The sequence below is a fragment of the Chamaea fasciata genome, unplaced genomic scaffold (assembly GCF_029207755.1).
Source record: "Chamaea fasciata isolate MVZ Bird 193981 ecotype frontalis unplaced genomic scaffold, bChaFas1.0.hap1 SCAF_13, whole genome shotgun sequence".
In the NCBI taxonomy this organism is placed as follows: domain Eukaryota; kingdom Metazoa; phylum Chordata; class Aves; order Passeriformes; family Sylviidae; genus Chamaea; species Chamaea fasciata.
The window spans coordinates 10,905,861-10,921,059 of record NW_027094098.1 but is presented as its reverse complement, the minus strand read 5'-3'; the positions used below and the strand labels follow the sequence as shown (position 1 = coordinate 10,921,059).

The following is a 15,199-nucleotide window of genomic DNA, read 5'->3' as shown; positions in this document are numbered from 1 at the left end:
TCTTCCCTTCCCGCCTCCCTCTCTCCCCCCTGCGGCCGGGCGCTGGGCAGGCGGGAGCTGTAGCGCGGCGGAGCCGGGCCTGGCGGAGCCCCGAGGCCGGCAGGAGGTGCGTCAGCGGCCGCCTCAGGGCCGGGAAGGCGCTTCCGGAGGCGGGAGGTCGCGGCGTGGAGCAGCGGTGCCGGCGGGACGGCGGGAACCGAGCGGCGGGGCCCGTGTGCGGCGCGCTGCGGAGGAAGGCACCGGCCGGCTCCGCCATGTCCTACTGCAGGCAGGAAGGTGCGCCCCAGTGTCCTTTCAATGTCACCCCGCCGGGTGGGCTCGCCGTGAGGCGGCCGGGGGTGGATGCTCTGCGGGATGACCGCCCGCAGCCCGGGAGGGGAAGGCGCCGCCGGTGTGGAGAGGAGAGGAGGCGCGGCGGCAGCCCGCGGTCCGTGTGTGGCGGCGGCAGCGCTGCCTCGCCTCCCGCCGTTGACCTTTCTCCTCCCGGCGGGCGGGAAGGGCGGCGGGGCCGTGAGGCGGCGGGGCCGTGAGGCGGCGGGGCCGTGAGGCGGCGGGGCCGTGAGGCGGCGAGGCGGCGGCGCGGCGCCCGGCGTGTGGGGACGCTGCGGGCCGGGAGCGGCCCGAGTGCCCCGCAGGGACCGTGTGCGGCCCGGAGCGGCCGAGGCGTGCGGGCAGGGCAGCTCGGAGCGCCTTCTGCCCGCAGGGGTTGCATTTATCCCAGCCTAGATGAGTGGCCAGGGGCCTGGGGATTTGCCTTTCTAAGGTCGATGGACAGGGTGGGTAGAATGCGAGCTTTTCTGTATCTGTATCGTGTTGTACAGGTGGTAGCATTCATGAGGCTTGTCCACTTGTTAAAGTGGGAGATACGCCGATAAGTATCTAGATGTATATCTGTAACTGCGTATATATAAAATATCCTCGCTTTCTTAAGTAATGCAAAGTGGCTGAATGTAAAGTTTCAGGCTGGAAAAAAACCCCGCCAGTAGTTTAAATGCATGGTTACTGAGCAAAGATACTGAACATCTGCTGGCTGAGGTCACACTGAGGGGCCAGGAGATTCTAATTTCTAATATGCCAAGTTACTGTAGTGGCCGTTATGAATTTGGAGAATCCTTGTGGAATTTACCATTTTTTCCCCACTCACAGGATACTTAGTTGTGTGTTCAGAAGAGTTTCAGCTAGCTGTGCTCTGCTTTTGCATGCCTCAGAGTGTGTGCTAGAGCTTTGCAGGGTTGTGAGGGAAGTTTACAGCCAAGCCTCCCCTGAGCCTGCTACAGACTGTTTTAGTTAAATCAAGAGCAGGAAATTTGCACCGTGTGATTTCCATCCCTTGTAATGTTCACAGCACCTTTCAATGTAGTTAGTTCTAAATGGTGACTGCTATCTTCGGTTTTTAATTCAGATGATTAGTGTAAAAATTACACTAGTCTTTAATGAAGAGCCCAGTTATTAATAAGTTCCTATTAAACACTTCACTGTTATTTATTACAGTTTTTCTTATGCTCTTTTTTTTAAAAATTCTATACCCTTCTGCCGTGTTAGTCCTGGTATTGGAGTAATTCGAGTTTGTATTGAAACAGCTTTTTAACTTAGCAGTTCAGTGAACTGTACTGTGATCTGCAGCCATTACAGGTCATTGCTATGAAAATTGGAGCTTTAGAATAAATTAGAATAATTTTCAGTGTGTACGTGTTCCTCTGAGCTAGTAACTGTAATTAGTAATTGCAATTAGTAATTGTAATTAGTAATTGAAGGTGATTGTTAAGTACAACAGTTCATTCTCTATTAACATTAGTGCATCACATTGAATATCTCATTACCTTGTGGTGTTCAGCAGTTTTGTAGATGACTCTTTTCTGTCTCAGATTTCTCTGAATTTTTGCTTCTTGTCTCCTCCATGGCAGGAAAGGACAGAATAATATTTGCAACCAAGGAGGACCATGAAACACCGAGCAGTGCTGAGCTGGTTGCAGATGACCCAGATGACCCTTACGAGGAGCAAGGTCAGTAGTGAGCAGGAGAACAGAAGTAAGGGATGTTACATCATTTATAAATCCAGCAGAAAACAAACCCTGTATGAATTAGAAAACTTAAGCATATTTAAAGATGGAAGGCAGCTGGTTATGCTGTAAATACCCAAACTCTTGTCAGTTTTAACTGCCAGATTAGGACATCACTAATGACATGCTTTCTTCCAGGATTTCTTTTTCTACACTTGTAATGATTTTTCTCAGTGGCCTGTTCAAATAATCAATTGGTGGCTTTTAGTTTTGGTTAAGTAGCCAGGGATATGCAGGGATACCTTTTCCTTTTATTAATAAAGTTAGAGCCTAATCAACTGAAAATTCTGATTGTTTTTTCTCTGTTTTAAGTAACAAAGTACAGTTTTCAGAGAAGCTGGAGTGAGTTACATATCACTGTCATTGATGTGTGTTGCTCATTTGGTTGTGTGCAGCTGAAATTGCCTAATTTGGTGACTCATAATATCTGATTTAATATAAATTAATATTTGGTTAATCTATACTGTTAGCAGTCAGTATCTCTCAGTGGCACATGGCAGGTAAGTTAAAATTATTGAGTTTTCAACTGTAATTGTCTTGCCTTGTAAAGATAAAAGTTGCCATTAAGATTACAGTTCATGTATGAAGTATATCTAACCTGCAAATAGAGATTTAAGAGAGCAGAGTATTTCTGAGATGAAGACTTACAATATTCTGGTTGCATGGAGTGTATTTTAAATAATGGATAGAGGAAATAATCTCCTGATCATGATGATTTCATAAATTTTTCCCTGGGTAAATAATTATCCTGAAAATGGGAGCTTAGGTTAAATTTTTTCTATTTGCCTCTATGTTTACAGGTCTTTTGGCCTCTTCACTTTGTGTGAAGTGATTTCCTTGGTTTCAGCTCAGCTGAGGCTGAAGTAAATTCTTCAGACTCTTGGAAATTTAGTTAGCCAGTGTAAGTTATGCTTTCTAAAATGGCTCCAAGACCTTTAGAGGGCAGCATTTAAGCGGTTTAGCAGCTGGGGCTGACAGGGTCTCTTTGTTAGCTGTTCCAGTGTGTAGTGTCTTTTGAACCACCCCTTCCTATGTCATTAAAACTGACTTTTTTCGTACATAGATTTGTGTTGAAGTGTCACTGCGTTTATCTGCCTGTTTTGGCTTCATTACAGTTGTGTGTAGTCAGTTACATATCCCGGAGTTGTTCTCACCTGCACTCATAAGTCTGTTGATAACCTGGTGTGACATACATCTGGAGTAATAAACCAGTCAAAATTAAAAGAACCCCTTTATTTTTGTTTAAATGCCATATCAGATGGTTTCTCTTACGTGTGTTTTGCTGGACATGGGAAGGCTGTGGTGAGGAGGAGAGGTGGTGGGGTTTGTTTCCTGGCAATCCTGCATTTATAGAACGTTAGGTCACTTTCTCCCTCAGCAGTAGATCAGAGAAGAAAGGGGGAAAGCCAGGAGCTTTTTATGTCACCTTACAGTGATGGTGTGTGTTTGTGGGCTTCAAAATGAGAAACTATAAACTACGTTTAAGTGCTGTCAGTAAGTTTGGGTGGGGATTTCTTGTTGTGTGGTTTTCTTTGTTAGTTTGTTGAGTTTTCTTCTTAGTATGTGGTGAATTACTGCCCTGTTTTAACATCTGAAAAACTGCTTGAATGACCCAGGGCTACAATGCATTAGATGAGAAGAGAGAAAATGAACATATCGCAGAATGTTTGTTGAAATGCTGGCTTGCATGGCTTTTTATTTTAAAGAAAATTGGGAATGGTTTTGCTGTACCTAATGTAATGTGCAGGCTTTTCTGATTTAGCTTCTACTTGGAATAGAAGACTTGGTTTCCATTGTTTAAATGCTGTTGAATTATAACTATAATTAATTTAAGGACTCATCATGTTTTCTGCTGTGCTGAAGAGACCAGTCATGTCTGGGAAAGAATAGATGCATTATGCAGATCTACCATAATTTGTGTTATTTTCTAATACACCTGAAACTTGGGTTTGAGATTTTGGTTTTTTGTAGGGGCCTTTCTCATACTTGAGAAAAACATCTAGTTTGATATTTGTTAATTTTTGATAGTTCTTACTTTGGCCCAGACATTCATAGATGTAAGTGTTTGAGCAGTCTAGTTGAGTCAGTGGATTGGTCAGGAAAATTTGTGTTCTGTTTCCCTTAGGATAAAAACCAGTTGTATACTGCTCTTATTTCTGTCAGTATTTTGTTGTTGTATCAGCTGTGAGATTTTGGTAGGCAAAATGTTAATGACTCACTTTAAACTAAAAACACTGAAAGAAAAAAAAGCCACTTGAAATGGAAAGGCAGACAAACTGGAGTAAGTTCAGGTTAGGATTTCATACTACAGTGAAGATCACAGTTCACTGTCTCTGCCTTTAGACAGCTGTGGCTGATGGAAACAAATTAAGAAATCATTTGCAGTGGTTTTGAAAAAGTATTGTTACTATAAAGCTTCTTTCTAGTCCTATGTGTTGCAGATGGTAGAATTTAAACATGAAAGATTCCTGGTTTTCACTGACATCCTGGCTGCCATCAGTTAGAATGATTTTTTATTTTATTAAGCCTATATGAAGAAGGCACTGATGAGTTCTATGCATGCAAAGTGACTTTTATTAGTGTTGCAGCTGTGATGAGAAAGTTGGATAAAAGTTCTTATGGAATTGGACCTCAAACACAAATTATTGCTGGTCTTTCCCTTCTGTTTTTCCAGACTTGTTCCTGTCATCTTATTTTAGAGACAGTTTTAAAGTGGTTTCTACAGGGCACTGTTGAAGCAAAACCCGACATTCTTTTAAGAAAAAACTTGATGACATGACCAGATGTACGGGGCTGTTTCTGTGACTGATGATGTCCCTCTCAATCCTGCTTCCTGTCATCTTACACTGTGAATCCCTGGCAGATAAACTTGTTACTGGGGTGTTTGTCATGTAACAGAGAAGAAACGCTTCTCAGAGCAGCAGTGGGACTTCAGAGCAGTGGGTCCAGAGACAAGTGTTGACACAGATGCAGATGGGGCTGCCTTTGTCCATGGCATGAGCAGATTCCATGAGCCACAAGACGTCAGGTTGTGTGATATCAGCAATCAGTTGCTCACACAAATCTCTTGATCTGCAGTGATGTTAGCAGGGTTGTTTTTTTCTTCCATGAGTGCAGGTTCCAGTAAATTGTGACTTCCTGGATCTGTGAGGTTCAGGCTGCATTTGAAAGAAGTTTTAACTCAATTTTAATTAAAAATAGTAATCCCATCTATTGCAGGCTTGCAACTCAGGAAAAGCAATGGATGAAATCAGTTTCCTATTTAATTGTGTTCTAAGCTTGCTGATGGACTTACTCATTGATGTGTGAATTCTGCTGTGAATATGAATAAGGGAATTCTTGCTTTATTCATCTGTGGTTTTGTTTTTCTAAAGCATGGTTTCTGTGTGCAGAACTTCTGAAACTGATGCTATTTCAGTGATAAAATAGATGTAGGTCAGTGATCTTGTGATACCATAGAATGCATTGTTCATGGGATAACTCACATTGTTAATAAGATTTACATGTTTACAAGGCAGGTCTGCTTCTAACAGGAGCAATCTATTTTAAGAGAATTATTTTACAAGTAATTTTATTGCTCTAGTGTCTTCAGGAACATTTGAAAATGAGTGGGTTTTTTTAAAGTGCTAGAGAAATGACCTTAAAATGCCTGGTTGATGTTAGTGAGGAGGAATATAGGACTTCAAAATCTAGTTTACAAACAAATTGTATTTCTACACTGCATGAATAACATCTTTCTGCTTTATGTTGTCCTTGGCAATGAGGACTCTGGCACCAGCCATCCATTTTCTTGTCTCTGAAGTCCTGCTTCTCCTCCAGGCAGCTGGAGATACTGTGATGCACTGGATTAGGTCTATCTTATCAGTACAGTGAATATTGCAGACATTTTGCAAAACTGTCTTGCCAAATAATTCATGGTCCATGGAAAATGACAGTATTGCTGTAGTTGACTGAGTCATGCTCAGGACACTGTTACTTTCTGTAATGAGAAAGAGTCTGATCAATGCTGAGGTTTGACTGATTCAGTGTAATTTTCTCCTGAACTGCATTGGCTGATGTAGGGCACATCACTGATGGATTGGAAATCACAGTAAAATACTGCTTTTAATATAGCAATAAATGATTGACCTGCTTTTGCTGTACCAGTCAAGATTCATGATATTGCAGCCTGGTGTCCAAGGAATTTCACCTGGGAGTGAAATGTATGCCTGGAACTCTGTGATCCCACAGGACAAAGACAAGAAATTAGTTTATTGAGTTCTGTGACAGTACTTTAGGTAATGTGAAGTTGTATAAGGTCTTAAATATAATTTAGTGTTTGAATCAGAATTAATTCGACTTTTTTGTCTGCCAGTGGTATTTGCGTACCCTCTTTCTAAAGGGAAAGTGCTTAAAATTAAGATTTATTCACGTGCTGTCAGATTTTGCAGAAACTCAGCCTGGAGATGAAGTTAGAAAAGTCTGGTAAAGAGGAGGAGAAGAGTAAACTGTTAAGTGGAGAAGAAGCCAGCTTGGATTATAGCACAGTAGTTTTCTTGTTCTTCAATAGATGAACATACTTGTATATGTTCATACCAGGTAGAGAAATGGAATGGAGATGTATCTATTGCCATAGAGAAATGCATTTGAGACTATAGAAACCTACAAGACTGAGTCTATTATATTGAACATCAGAGGAAAGGATTTCTTCAGCTTGCTGTTTGACCTTCACTGTGGAAATCAGTTGCCATCTAGAAGAACTTATTCCCTTAAATCTTCACCTTGCCAGTCCATCAGTGAAGTATTTCTGTCACAACTTTAACTGTTCCAGGGCAGAGGTTTACAGCTGTTCCAGTTTAGAGTCTGAAGTGATACTTAACTCCTTTCAGTTGTGTTCTAAAGTACAATTTGGGTTCTGGCAACCAGACAGGCAGGCTTGCTCTTGCTGTTCCTTGTGTTCTGTGGCACGTGACTTAATCTGTGCTTTACAAATACACTGATTTTTGTTTTTGCAATTCTGGTCTTCCAGTTGAAATTTGGAAGGGGAAGGTTGTGGGTTATTATTTCGGAGTTTATTTAAAACAAGAAGAAAAATGCATCCATTTGATTTGATTTAAAAGATTTCTAGGCTTAATACTGGATTTAAATTCTTACTATTCATATGGATTATAATGCTTGCTTGTTCCCCTGAGAGAGTCTGGCAAATCGATTGACTGACTTCTATCTGTTTTGCAGTTCCCTTAGAATATTCTCAGTGGTCTGTAGTCCAGAGAGAAGGACTTAATTCAGAGATGGATAGAGAACTAATCTCACTTGTGCCCATTAAGGGATTATACAGATCAGAGGGAGAAACAGACTGGCTGGGAAGTGAAAGGTGTTTATCAGCCTTGAAGCTACAGAACTAAAAAGCCATTACAAGTGCTTGAGTTGACACCTGCAGCCCAGCAGCTGTCACTGAATGAAATCAATGTTTGGAAGGAGCATTAACTTCTCTTCTCTCTTGTTTGTTCAGGATTGATATTGCCCAATGGAGATATCAATTGGAATTGCCCATGTCTGGGTGGAATGGCTAGTGGTCCCTGTGGGGAGCAGTTCAAGTCAGCCTTTTCTTGTTTCCACTATAGCACAGAAGAAATAAAGGGATCAGACTGTGTGGACCAATTCCGTGCCATGCAGGAATGCATGCAGAAATACCCAGATCTTTACCCTCAAGAGGATGAAAATGATGAGAAGTCCAGCAAAGATTTGGAAGCTGCCTCTACGGAGGCCTCTGCTGCCAAAGAGGAGAAGGCATCCAGCTAATGAAGATGCAAGGAGGCTGTTGTCTCCATTTCTCATTTTCAGAGACATGGACTTTGCACTGTGTCTGTCTTCTGAGTAGTGGGGAAATATTTCACCATGTTCTGTGCACTGTATCATAAATAATTTATTCCTGAAAGAGAAATCTCAGAGCTACTGCCTTGCAAATAAATACTGCAAAATGAGTGAGTGCGTGTATGTACTGTGTAAATTGCTTTTGGACACAGTTAAAACTTTAACAGCTGTTCTTTACCCTCAAGTTTTCCTTCAGTTTTGACTTGAATAATGTGTTGAAGTACATAGCTTTCAACTAAAATTCCACTGGCACACCAGGTCTGTCTTCATTTCAGTATGTTCTGATCAGTAGCTGCTTTTTTTTTTATGTATTCTGTTCTGTCAATAGAAATTGCATTAAATGATTGTTTCTCCTTAAAGATTTTTTTTTGCCAAAGTGATGCTAGACATTGAAAATGAGAATTCTATATCTAGAATTTCTAAAATAATTTCAAATGGTCTTATTAGATTATGATTGCATTTTACTACTGGCATCAGATCGGGACTGCCAGGAAAATGTTGAAATGCACATCTTCTTTGATTTCATTCACTTACTGTGATGGTTTTTGCATTTTTAAGAATGGTGTGTTGTGCAATTGATTATTAAATTGAATGAAAAGAATATTGGTCACTGGCTTTGTTTTTGCTCTGAAAATACATTTTTTGGGTTCCTGTGGTTGTCACCTTCTCCTTCAATGTATAGATGGGCACTTGTAAAATACTTTGAGATACAATAAATTGTTACCTGGTGTAATGATCTCAAAACAGATACTGTGACTTAAGTGCATATTAAAAAGCAAATACTTTTTACCCTCACTGGAAGCTCCTGTGTCTTTGTGGTGTGGTGTTTTGTTTGTTTCCTTTTTTTGTTAACGCTGGTTGGATTTGAGAACTGTCCTGTGCTGTAAGCAGACCTTGAATGAATTTGTGGGTTGTGAAGATCAGTTGCTCTAGGTTGTCAGATTTTTATTATTGTCTTACTCTTCTCCGCAGCCCAGGCAGGAACACATAAAAAACCTATAGCATTTTCAGTACCTGTAGTAGACTGGATCATGAGCCAGCAAATAAACCTGAACAACTATTAAAGTATTTGAAAATTACTTAGGAGGTACAAATGATTTAATAGTTCACTATAGTTTAATAGCTGTAGATAGGGGAATACTACATTGTTTGTCTTTCCGAGCAAAAGATAGGCTGTGAGAATTTTTTTTTTTTTTTACAAAAGGGATTGTGGCTGTAGCTTCAGTAACTTCACTACATGTCAGTTTGGTTTATTTTTTTTTTCCTCTTCTTCTGTGTAGGTTACCTCACCCAAAGCATAAAAAGTTGTAGTGTTGGTAATGCAGCCCACAAAGTCCAGCAATGTTTAAACACTTGCCTTCCTCTGTGAGCAGCACTCTGGAGTGCTCAGCAGCTTTAATTCCATATAGCACTTCGGTGTCTTGTTCTTGCTTGCATAAGTGAATTTGGTGCTACTGCTGTGTCTGAATGTTTGAGGGGAATTTCTGTCAAGTTTTACAATGTGTTTGGGGTGTTCGTATTTCACGCAGCTATTGGATCCTCAGCTAAAATCTGTAGGCAGTTAGGTGGCTGATTCTGAGGGCAGTGGTGGCAGGGACTGGGCATCGCTGCTTTTCAGAGAAACAAAGTGACACAAAACTTCTCAGTGTGACTCTTTCAGGGGTAGGAAGCCGAGTGCCAAGTTAACCTGAGTAAACAGGCACAAAAGCAGAAGAGATAAACTTTGGCACTTAGGCAGTTGGGCCATGCAAATGAAATCTTAGGCAATAGATGAACACTGGGCACCAGATTTAAAAAAAAAAAAAAAAATCACATGCACTCAAGCTTCTGGTTGTTCAAATGGAAATGTAGTGCACTCCCTGTGAGGAAGCAACAGCTGTTTGTGAGGGGGTGCTCTGTTCTAGCAAGTTGCCTCTTCTTTTTTCCTGTGCTTTTCTTTCCCACATTGCCTGTGTGCTCTAATGAGTTTGGATTTATCCTCTGCAACTGTATTTGTAGCCTCTGTATACAAAACAAAATGCAAGAATCTTGGCCTACAGTAGGTAGGGACATGCACCTAATACTGACAGAGGGAGCTTGGAGCATAATCTGACACGTCTGAAGGTGTGTTTAGGATAGATTTGCTTCTTTCTGACTGTTATGGCTTGGTAACCTGTTGCACTGCATCCAGTACAAATATGAAATATGCGTGAGGATCTTACACCAGAAACTGAAAAGCACTGTGTACTGTGTTTGGAATGTTTTGAGAAAGGAAGTCATAGCTTTAATCCTAAACAGTTCTTTGTGGAAATTTTTTTTTGCTATGTAAACTCATGCAGTTGTCAATGCATAGATAATGTAACTCCTGGTTTCTGTTTCCCAGCATTACTTCATTTGTGATTTTCCTCCTATAATTACATGCCGCAATTTTAAATCTAAAATAAATCAGTGACCATTTTAATATATCATAAAGATGATAAAATGATCCTCGGCAATATGTGACAAGCTTGTGAAATAAGCAGATGATAAATTGCATTTTTGTTGTGTGGATACAAAACTTAGAGCTGCATATTTCTTGTTTTAATGTGTTTCTTATTTTATATATGTATTTCATAAATAATATCTTGGTTCTCTTCCTCCATCACTGATCTACTGGTTCTTGGACAGAGAGTAGTAGATTTGAATGGGTTTGAGCAATTGTGTTTATGGAGTCATTTCATAGTGATTTTATGTTGTCAGGTGCTTTTGTCAAGTCATAGGTGCTCCTGTGTCAAGTCACAAGTAGTCATTGGGGGATAAAGAAAGCTTTCATCATGAAAGAATTGCTCTTTAGTTCTCTGCCTTTAGTTGATCTTTGTCCGGTAAAAGCTGATGTGCTGTGATTGAATATTTATAAAAATTTAGGTAAAAGAAGCTGTTAACAATACATGAAACACTTCTCCATGTATTAGAATATGTTTCCAATACAAGCTACTTAGCCCATACGGTTTCATGTAGATAGAATTCCAGTTGAATTTTCTCTGCTTAGTTTTTGGAATAAAAAGCCATGGTTTTAATTGTATTCACCATACAGACCTACCATTGCTCCCAAAATAGTCCCTTGTACCATATTGCCATGTAATACTCCAGATTTTCAGTTACAACCATACTTCAATTTTTGTACACCCGTGTCCTTCTCATGCAGTGGTGAAACAACTCTGCTTTTGACAGCTGAGCGGACTGTTATCAGCTGGCTGCAAATCCTGCATGGAGCAGGCCACGAAGTCAAATATAACTTGTTAGGATGGGATTGTTCCTGCAGTCCACTTAAACTTGAGTCACTGGTGCATGTATCACATATCCTGATGTGGATAAAGATTGTCTCTAAAAGTAGTCTCTTTTAGATGATCCTTTAACGAAACACATATTCAAGAATGTAAAATGTACTGAAAAATAGTTAACATTTGACAAAATTGCATTTTCAGAATTAAAAGTTACTCAGTAGTTTTTTCTGCTGTTCTCTGCAGTACAGCCTGAGGACATTGCAGAGACCTGACTTCAACTCGAGTGTAGTAACTTTCCTAGAGGTATGACCTTGCTTCAAGTGCAAAAAGAATCTTTTTTTTTTTTCTCCTTCTTCCCTGCAAAAGGAATGATGAACAAAATGGTGGCTGGAAGGAGATGTTTATCTTGCAGGCCATTGTAGGGATCATTGGATCTGGGGATCTGGCAGGGCTGTTTTGGAAACAAGATCTATATCCCATGCAGTTCTGACTGAGAGTGTCCTTGTTAAACCTGACAGCAGTGTCTCCTGTTTATCTGAGGCACTGATCTGATCACATGTCAATGAACCTACTTATTCCTAGGGAAGTAAAAAAAGGAATTTGTATGCTTCTAGACTCTTGTTTTACCTCATTAAAATTCTATCAGTGTTAGTGTGGGACAGTGTAGAGAAGCTACCAGCAGTTTGTCCTTTATTCTTAGTCAGCTCTCTTCACTGGACATGAATTCATTTTGTTGAGCAGGAGTCTGTCTGCAGTTGTTTTTCAGTTGCTTTTAACCCCTCTGGAGCTGATGTTTTATTGGTGATGGTGGAACTGAGAGAAGACACACCCAGCAGAGGAAGAGTAGAGGAGTGCAGCAATGGTTATAGCACCAATGTGTTTGTTTTTAAATGGCTTTTGCAAATCAGTGTTGATGATCTGTGAGCAGACAGCTCAGGAAGGCCAAAACAAGGAGCACAGAAGGATTTTTATTGATTCCACAGTGCAGATTAACCCAACTGACAGAACAATGATGTGAAGGGTAGGTGGACATAGGATTTGTTGTACCATATCTGAATGACAGGTCCAGTTATATGTTTCTGAATATAATTCCTTACACCTCCTAAGATAGTTAAAGGATCCCCTCACAATGGACTCATTCCCTTCAGAGGATGCTGTAAGGAAAACAGGAGCTTGATTTCTACGTCTGTGGTTCCTGACTTTTTTCCTACCATTATGAGTGTTGTTGTCTCCACCCTGTTTCTTTTGTTTTCTGTCTTGCCCCCTTCTCATGCATCCCCAAAGACTGTATTGCTTCCTTTTCCCCTACAGCCCATCACATTCCTCCTTACAGGTATCGGCTCTGTTCCCTTCCTTGGCTCAAGGGGCCATCTCTTCATTCTCCTTGCCCTCTCCTAAAGAGCCCAAACTGATGAACAATAAAAAGTCAAATTGAAGTCAGTTTTAGAGAGAGATATGTGTATGTATCAAATACTTTTGAGATACCTGAAATGTATGAAATATGTGATGCATAGATTATCTTGTTTGCACACCCACAGTGTTTCATTTGGTGGTCATTAATCACTGTATTATCATAGGCCCCAAGAGAACACACCAGGGTATCAATATTCTTGTTCCAAGTTGTATTTCTACTAGCACTACCTAGTAATGCTAGTAAATAACTGTGTCAAAAAATAACTTTCACTCACAGAAGAGAACTATGCAGATGTTTACCCTCCCCACAAAACCACCAGTCTGGCACAACAGTGGAATAGAGGTGTTTGCTTTAATACTGTGCTGACTATAAACCAATATGGAATATCCTCATTGTCATTAAATAAGATCCCCTACAAGTAAAATGGCCTCTGTTGAAAAGCACATTCCTTAGTTTATTTCTAAACCTACACTTGAATTTCATTTCTTGTGAGAGGCCCTTTGAGATCAGACTGTAAATGCATGTACAGGTCTTTATTGATATTTGAAAGAGAGCTAGTTAATCTTTTTGTTGTGAGACAGTTTCTGGAGACAGTAAAGAAAGCAGTTGCTGGGCTCCTAATTTCATAAGGCTGACATTTCAAATTCTGCCAAATGCCTTGGTTAAAAAGTGTTTTATTGCATTAATTAAATACCTTGTTGGGGATACCACATTGTTGGATACCACTTCAGGTAACAACAAATAAATAATGAAGTGAAAGGGGGAAAGCAATGGAGGAAGGGAAATTTCCTGAAAAGGAGGGCAGAAGAAACACTGTTTAAATCCTGTTGGGAAACGGATTGGAGCTTTTTTTTTTTTTTTTTTCCCCCTAAAGATCTGCCTGTCAGCCATTTTCAAATGAGCTGAAGATTTTTCTTCTGTTCAATCAATGTGAAATTCAAAGTAAAATAGCAGTAGATAGAATGGAAGAAGCTGAATTTTTACATTCTCAGTGGTAAAGAGAACAAGTCAATGGCCTAAGTTGCAAGCTGCAACTTCCATCATTCTGCATTAGTGTTAGGGTTTTCTAGGTATCCCACTTACCAGTCAGACATTGCTGAATTAAAACATCTCCTCTTCCCTAGGAGCATTAAACATGAGACATGGAATTGAAATATGCAAAAGTAGCATTTGTGCTTTCTCTTTCTGTGTAACCCGCTGGAATGATTGATTCATTGTAATTTCTGCTTCAACCAGCTTCATTTGGTTGTGAGTCCTTAAACAGGGGACACAGGTTTCAAACTACAATTTCCTCAAAATTCTGTGTTAGAGAATGATTTAAGTAGCTACCTCTTGATTACTGTAAGGTAAAATTGATTTAGAAAGAATGCTTTTGCAGAGCAGAACTAATTTTACCTGGAGTGCAGATGCTACCACTCCTGTACTTTTGCAGAGGGAGAAATAATGCTCAGGCACTGTAGGAGGGAAGCTTCAGCATCTCACCCTGAAGTGTGACCAAGAGAAATAAAGCACAATGGAAGCACTAAGTGCAATTGAAGGCCAGTGGTCTTGAGTACAGTTGGAATTGCCAGTTTGCTCTCCCAGAACTACAGCTTACCTCATTTGATACATGGTCCAGCCAATCCATTTACTTCCTGTTTCTGCTTTGTAGCTTTTGTAGTGTCACAATTTCAACATTAGAGCAGCTGCTAGTTTCTCATGCTTCATTTTTTTCCTATAATTAAGGCTTATTTGCTGTTATTGCTGTGAAACCTTTTTGGTGTTACTGACTAAGTACTACAGCAAAGAGCTGGATTTGGGATGGAGTTTGAGCCAGGGTGGTTTCTGCAGCAGAGCTCACCACTAAGCATTGATGATATAGCACTGCACATCTCTAAAGGACACTGTCCCAAGATAAACGTGTTTGTTTCTGGTCAGCAATGGGATAATATTGTCTTCTATAAAGCAGCCCATTATACTGGCATAATTGCAGTCCGATGGTAAATATATTCTTATTTAGTATTGTGCCACTTGTAAAGCTGAAAGAAGTTGCTGCCTTTTAGTGGTCACTTATAAAGAAAATTACACCCCAGTAATGAATGTATTATGAAAGCAGTTTATGTATATTAATATCAGTCTCTGACCTGAAGTATGGAAACACTAGTCCATGTCTTTAGTTCTGCCTTGTAAAATGATTCTGGGTGGAATCAGGCTCAAGTGAAGAACTGACTTGTGATCTATGTATGATGCACTAGGTAGTTTTGTATGATAAGGCTGTGCATTTTTTTTTCTTTAAGATTTCATGTCCCGAGTTTCCTGTCTATGGACATGAAGGGAGGGATGGCAAGTTTGCTTTCCTCACTTCAGCTAGGAGCATATTGAATGGGAATGCATGAACTAACTACGCCTTTCACTGCAGTGTTACTAAGAGGCAAAGTCCAGCATTTTAATTTCTGAAGCAGAAATTATTTGCATCCAGTTCGAAGAATATCTGATACTTGTTTTCCCAAATATGCCTTCCAGGGTTTCACCAGGCTGTTCATGTTCACAAGGAGTTTGCCAGTCCTAGAGTCCTCCTGGCCTGCTATAAGATAGTCAGTACCTAGTTAAAAAAAAAAAAAAAAAAAAGAAAAAAAACCCCAAAACAAACA

The 15,199-nt window shown here is 40.3% G+C and overlaps 2 protein-coding genes across 2 annotated transcripts in view; one reads left to right on the top strand and one right to left on the bottom strand.

The window, feature by feature from the left end:
* Nucleotides 1–9: 9 nt before the first annotated feature.
* On the top strand, nt 10–8,708 carry CHCHD4 (coiled-coil-helix-coiled-coil-helix domain containing 4). Its single transcript, XM_066195242.1, has 3 exons — nt 10–276; nt 1,905–2,003; nt 7,552–8,708. Exons 1-3 carry the CDS (start codon nt 255–257, stop codon nt 7,839–7,841), a joined length of 411 nt encoding a protein of 136 aa, XP_066051339.1. The 5' UTR covers nt 10–254; the 3' UTR covers nt 7,842–8,708.
* Nucleotides 8,709–12,114: 3,406 nt separating this feature from the next.
* LOC136296338 (netrin-4-like) overlaps nt 12,115–15,199 on the bottom strand; it is a 46,846-nt gene continuing 43,761 nt past the window's right edge. The window contains exon 10 of the mRNA XM_066195339.1: nt 12,115–15,150. Coding sequence (XP_066051436.1) covers nt 15,014–15,150 — 137 coding nt within the window. The 3' untranslated portion in view covers nt 12,115–15,013. The remainder of the gene's footprint in view (nt 15,151–15,199) is intronic.

Coding starts and splice junctions, on each gene's coding strand:
- CHCHD4 (XM_066195242.1), top strand. CDS start 255: ATGTCCTACTGCAGGCAGGAAG. Junction 277..1,904: donor GTCCTACTGCAGGCAGGAAG/GTGCGCCCCAGT, acceptor CCTCCATGGCAG/GAAAGGACAGAATAATATTT. Junction 2,004..7,551: donor TGACCCTTACGAGGAGCAAG/GTCAGTAGTGAG, acceptor TTGTTTGTTCAG/GATTGATATTGCCCAATGGA.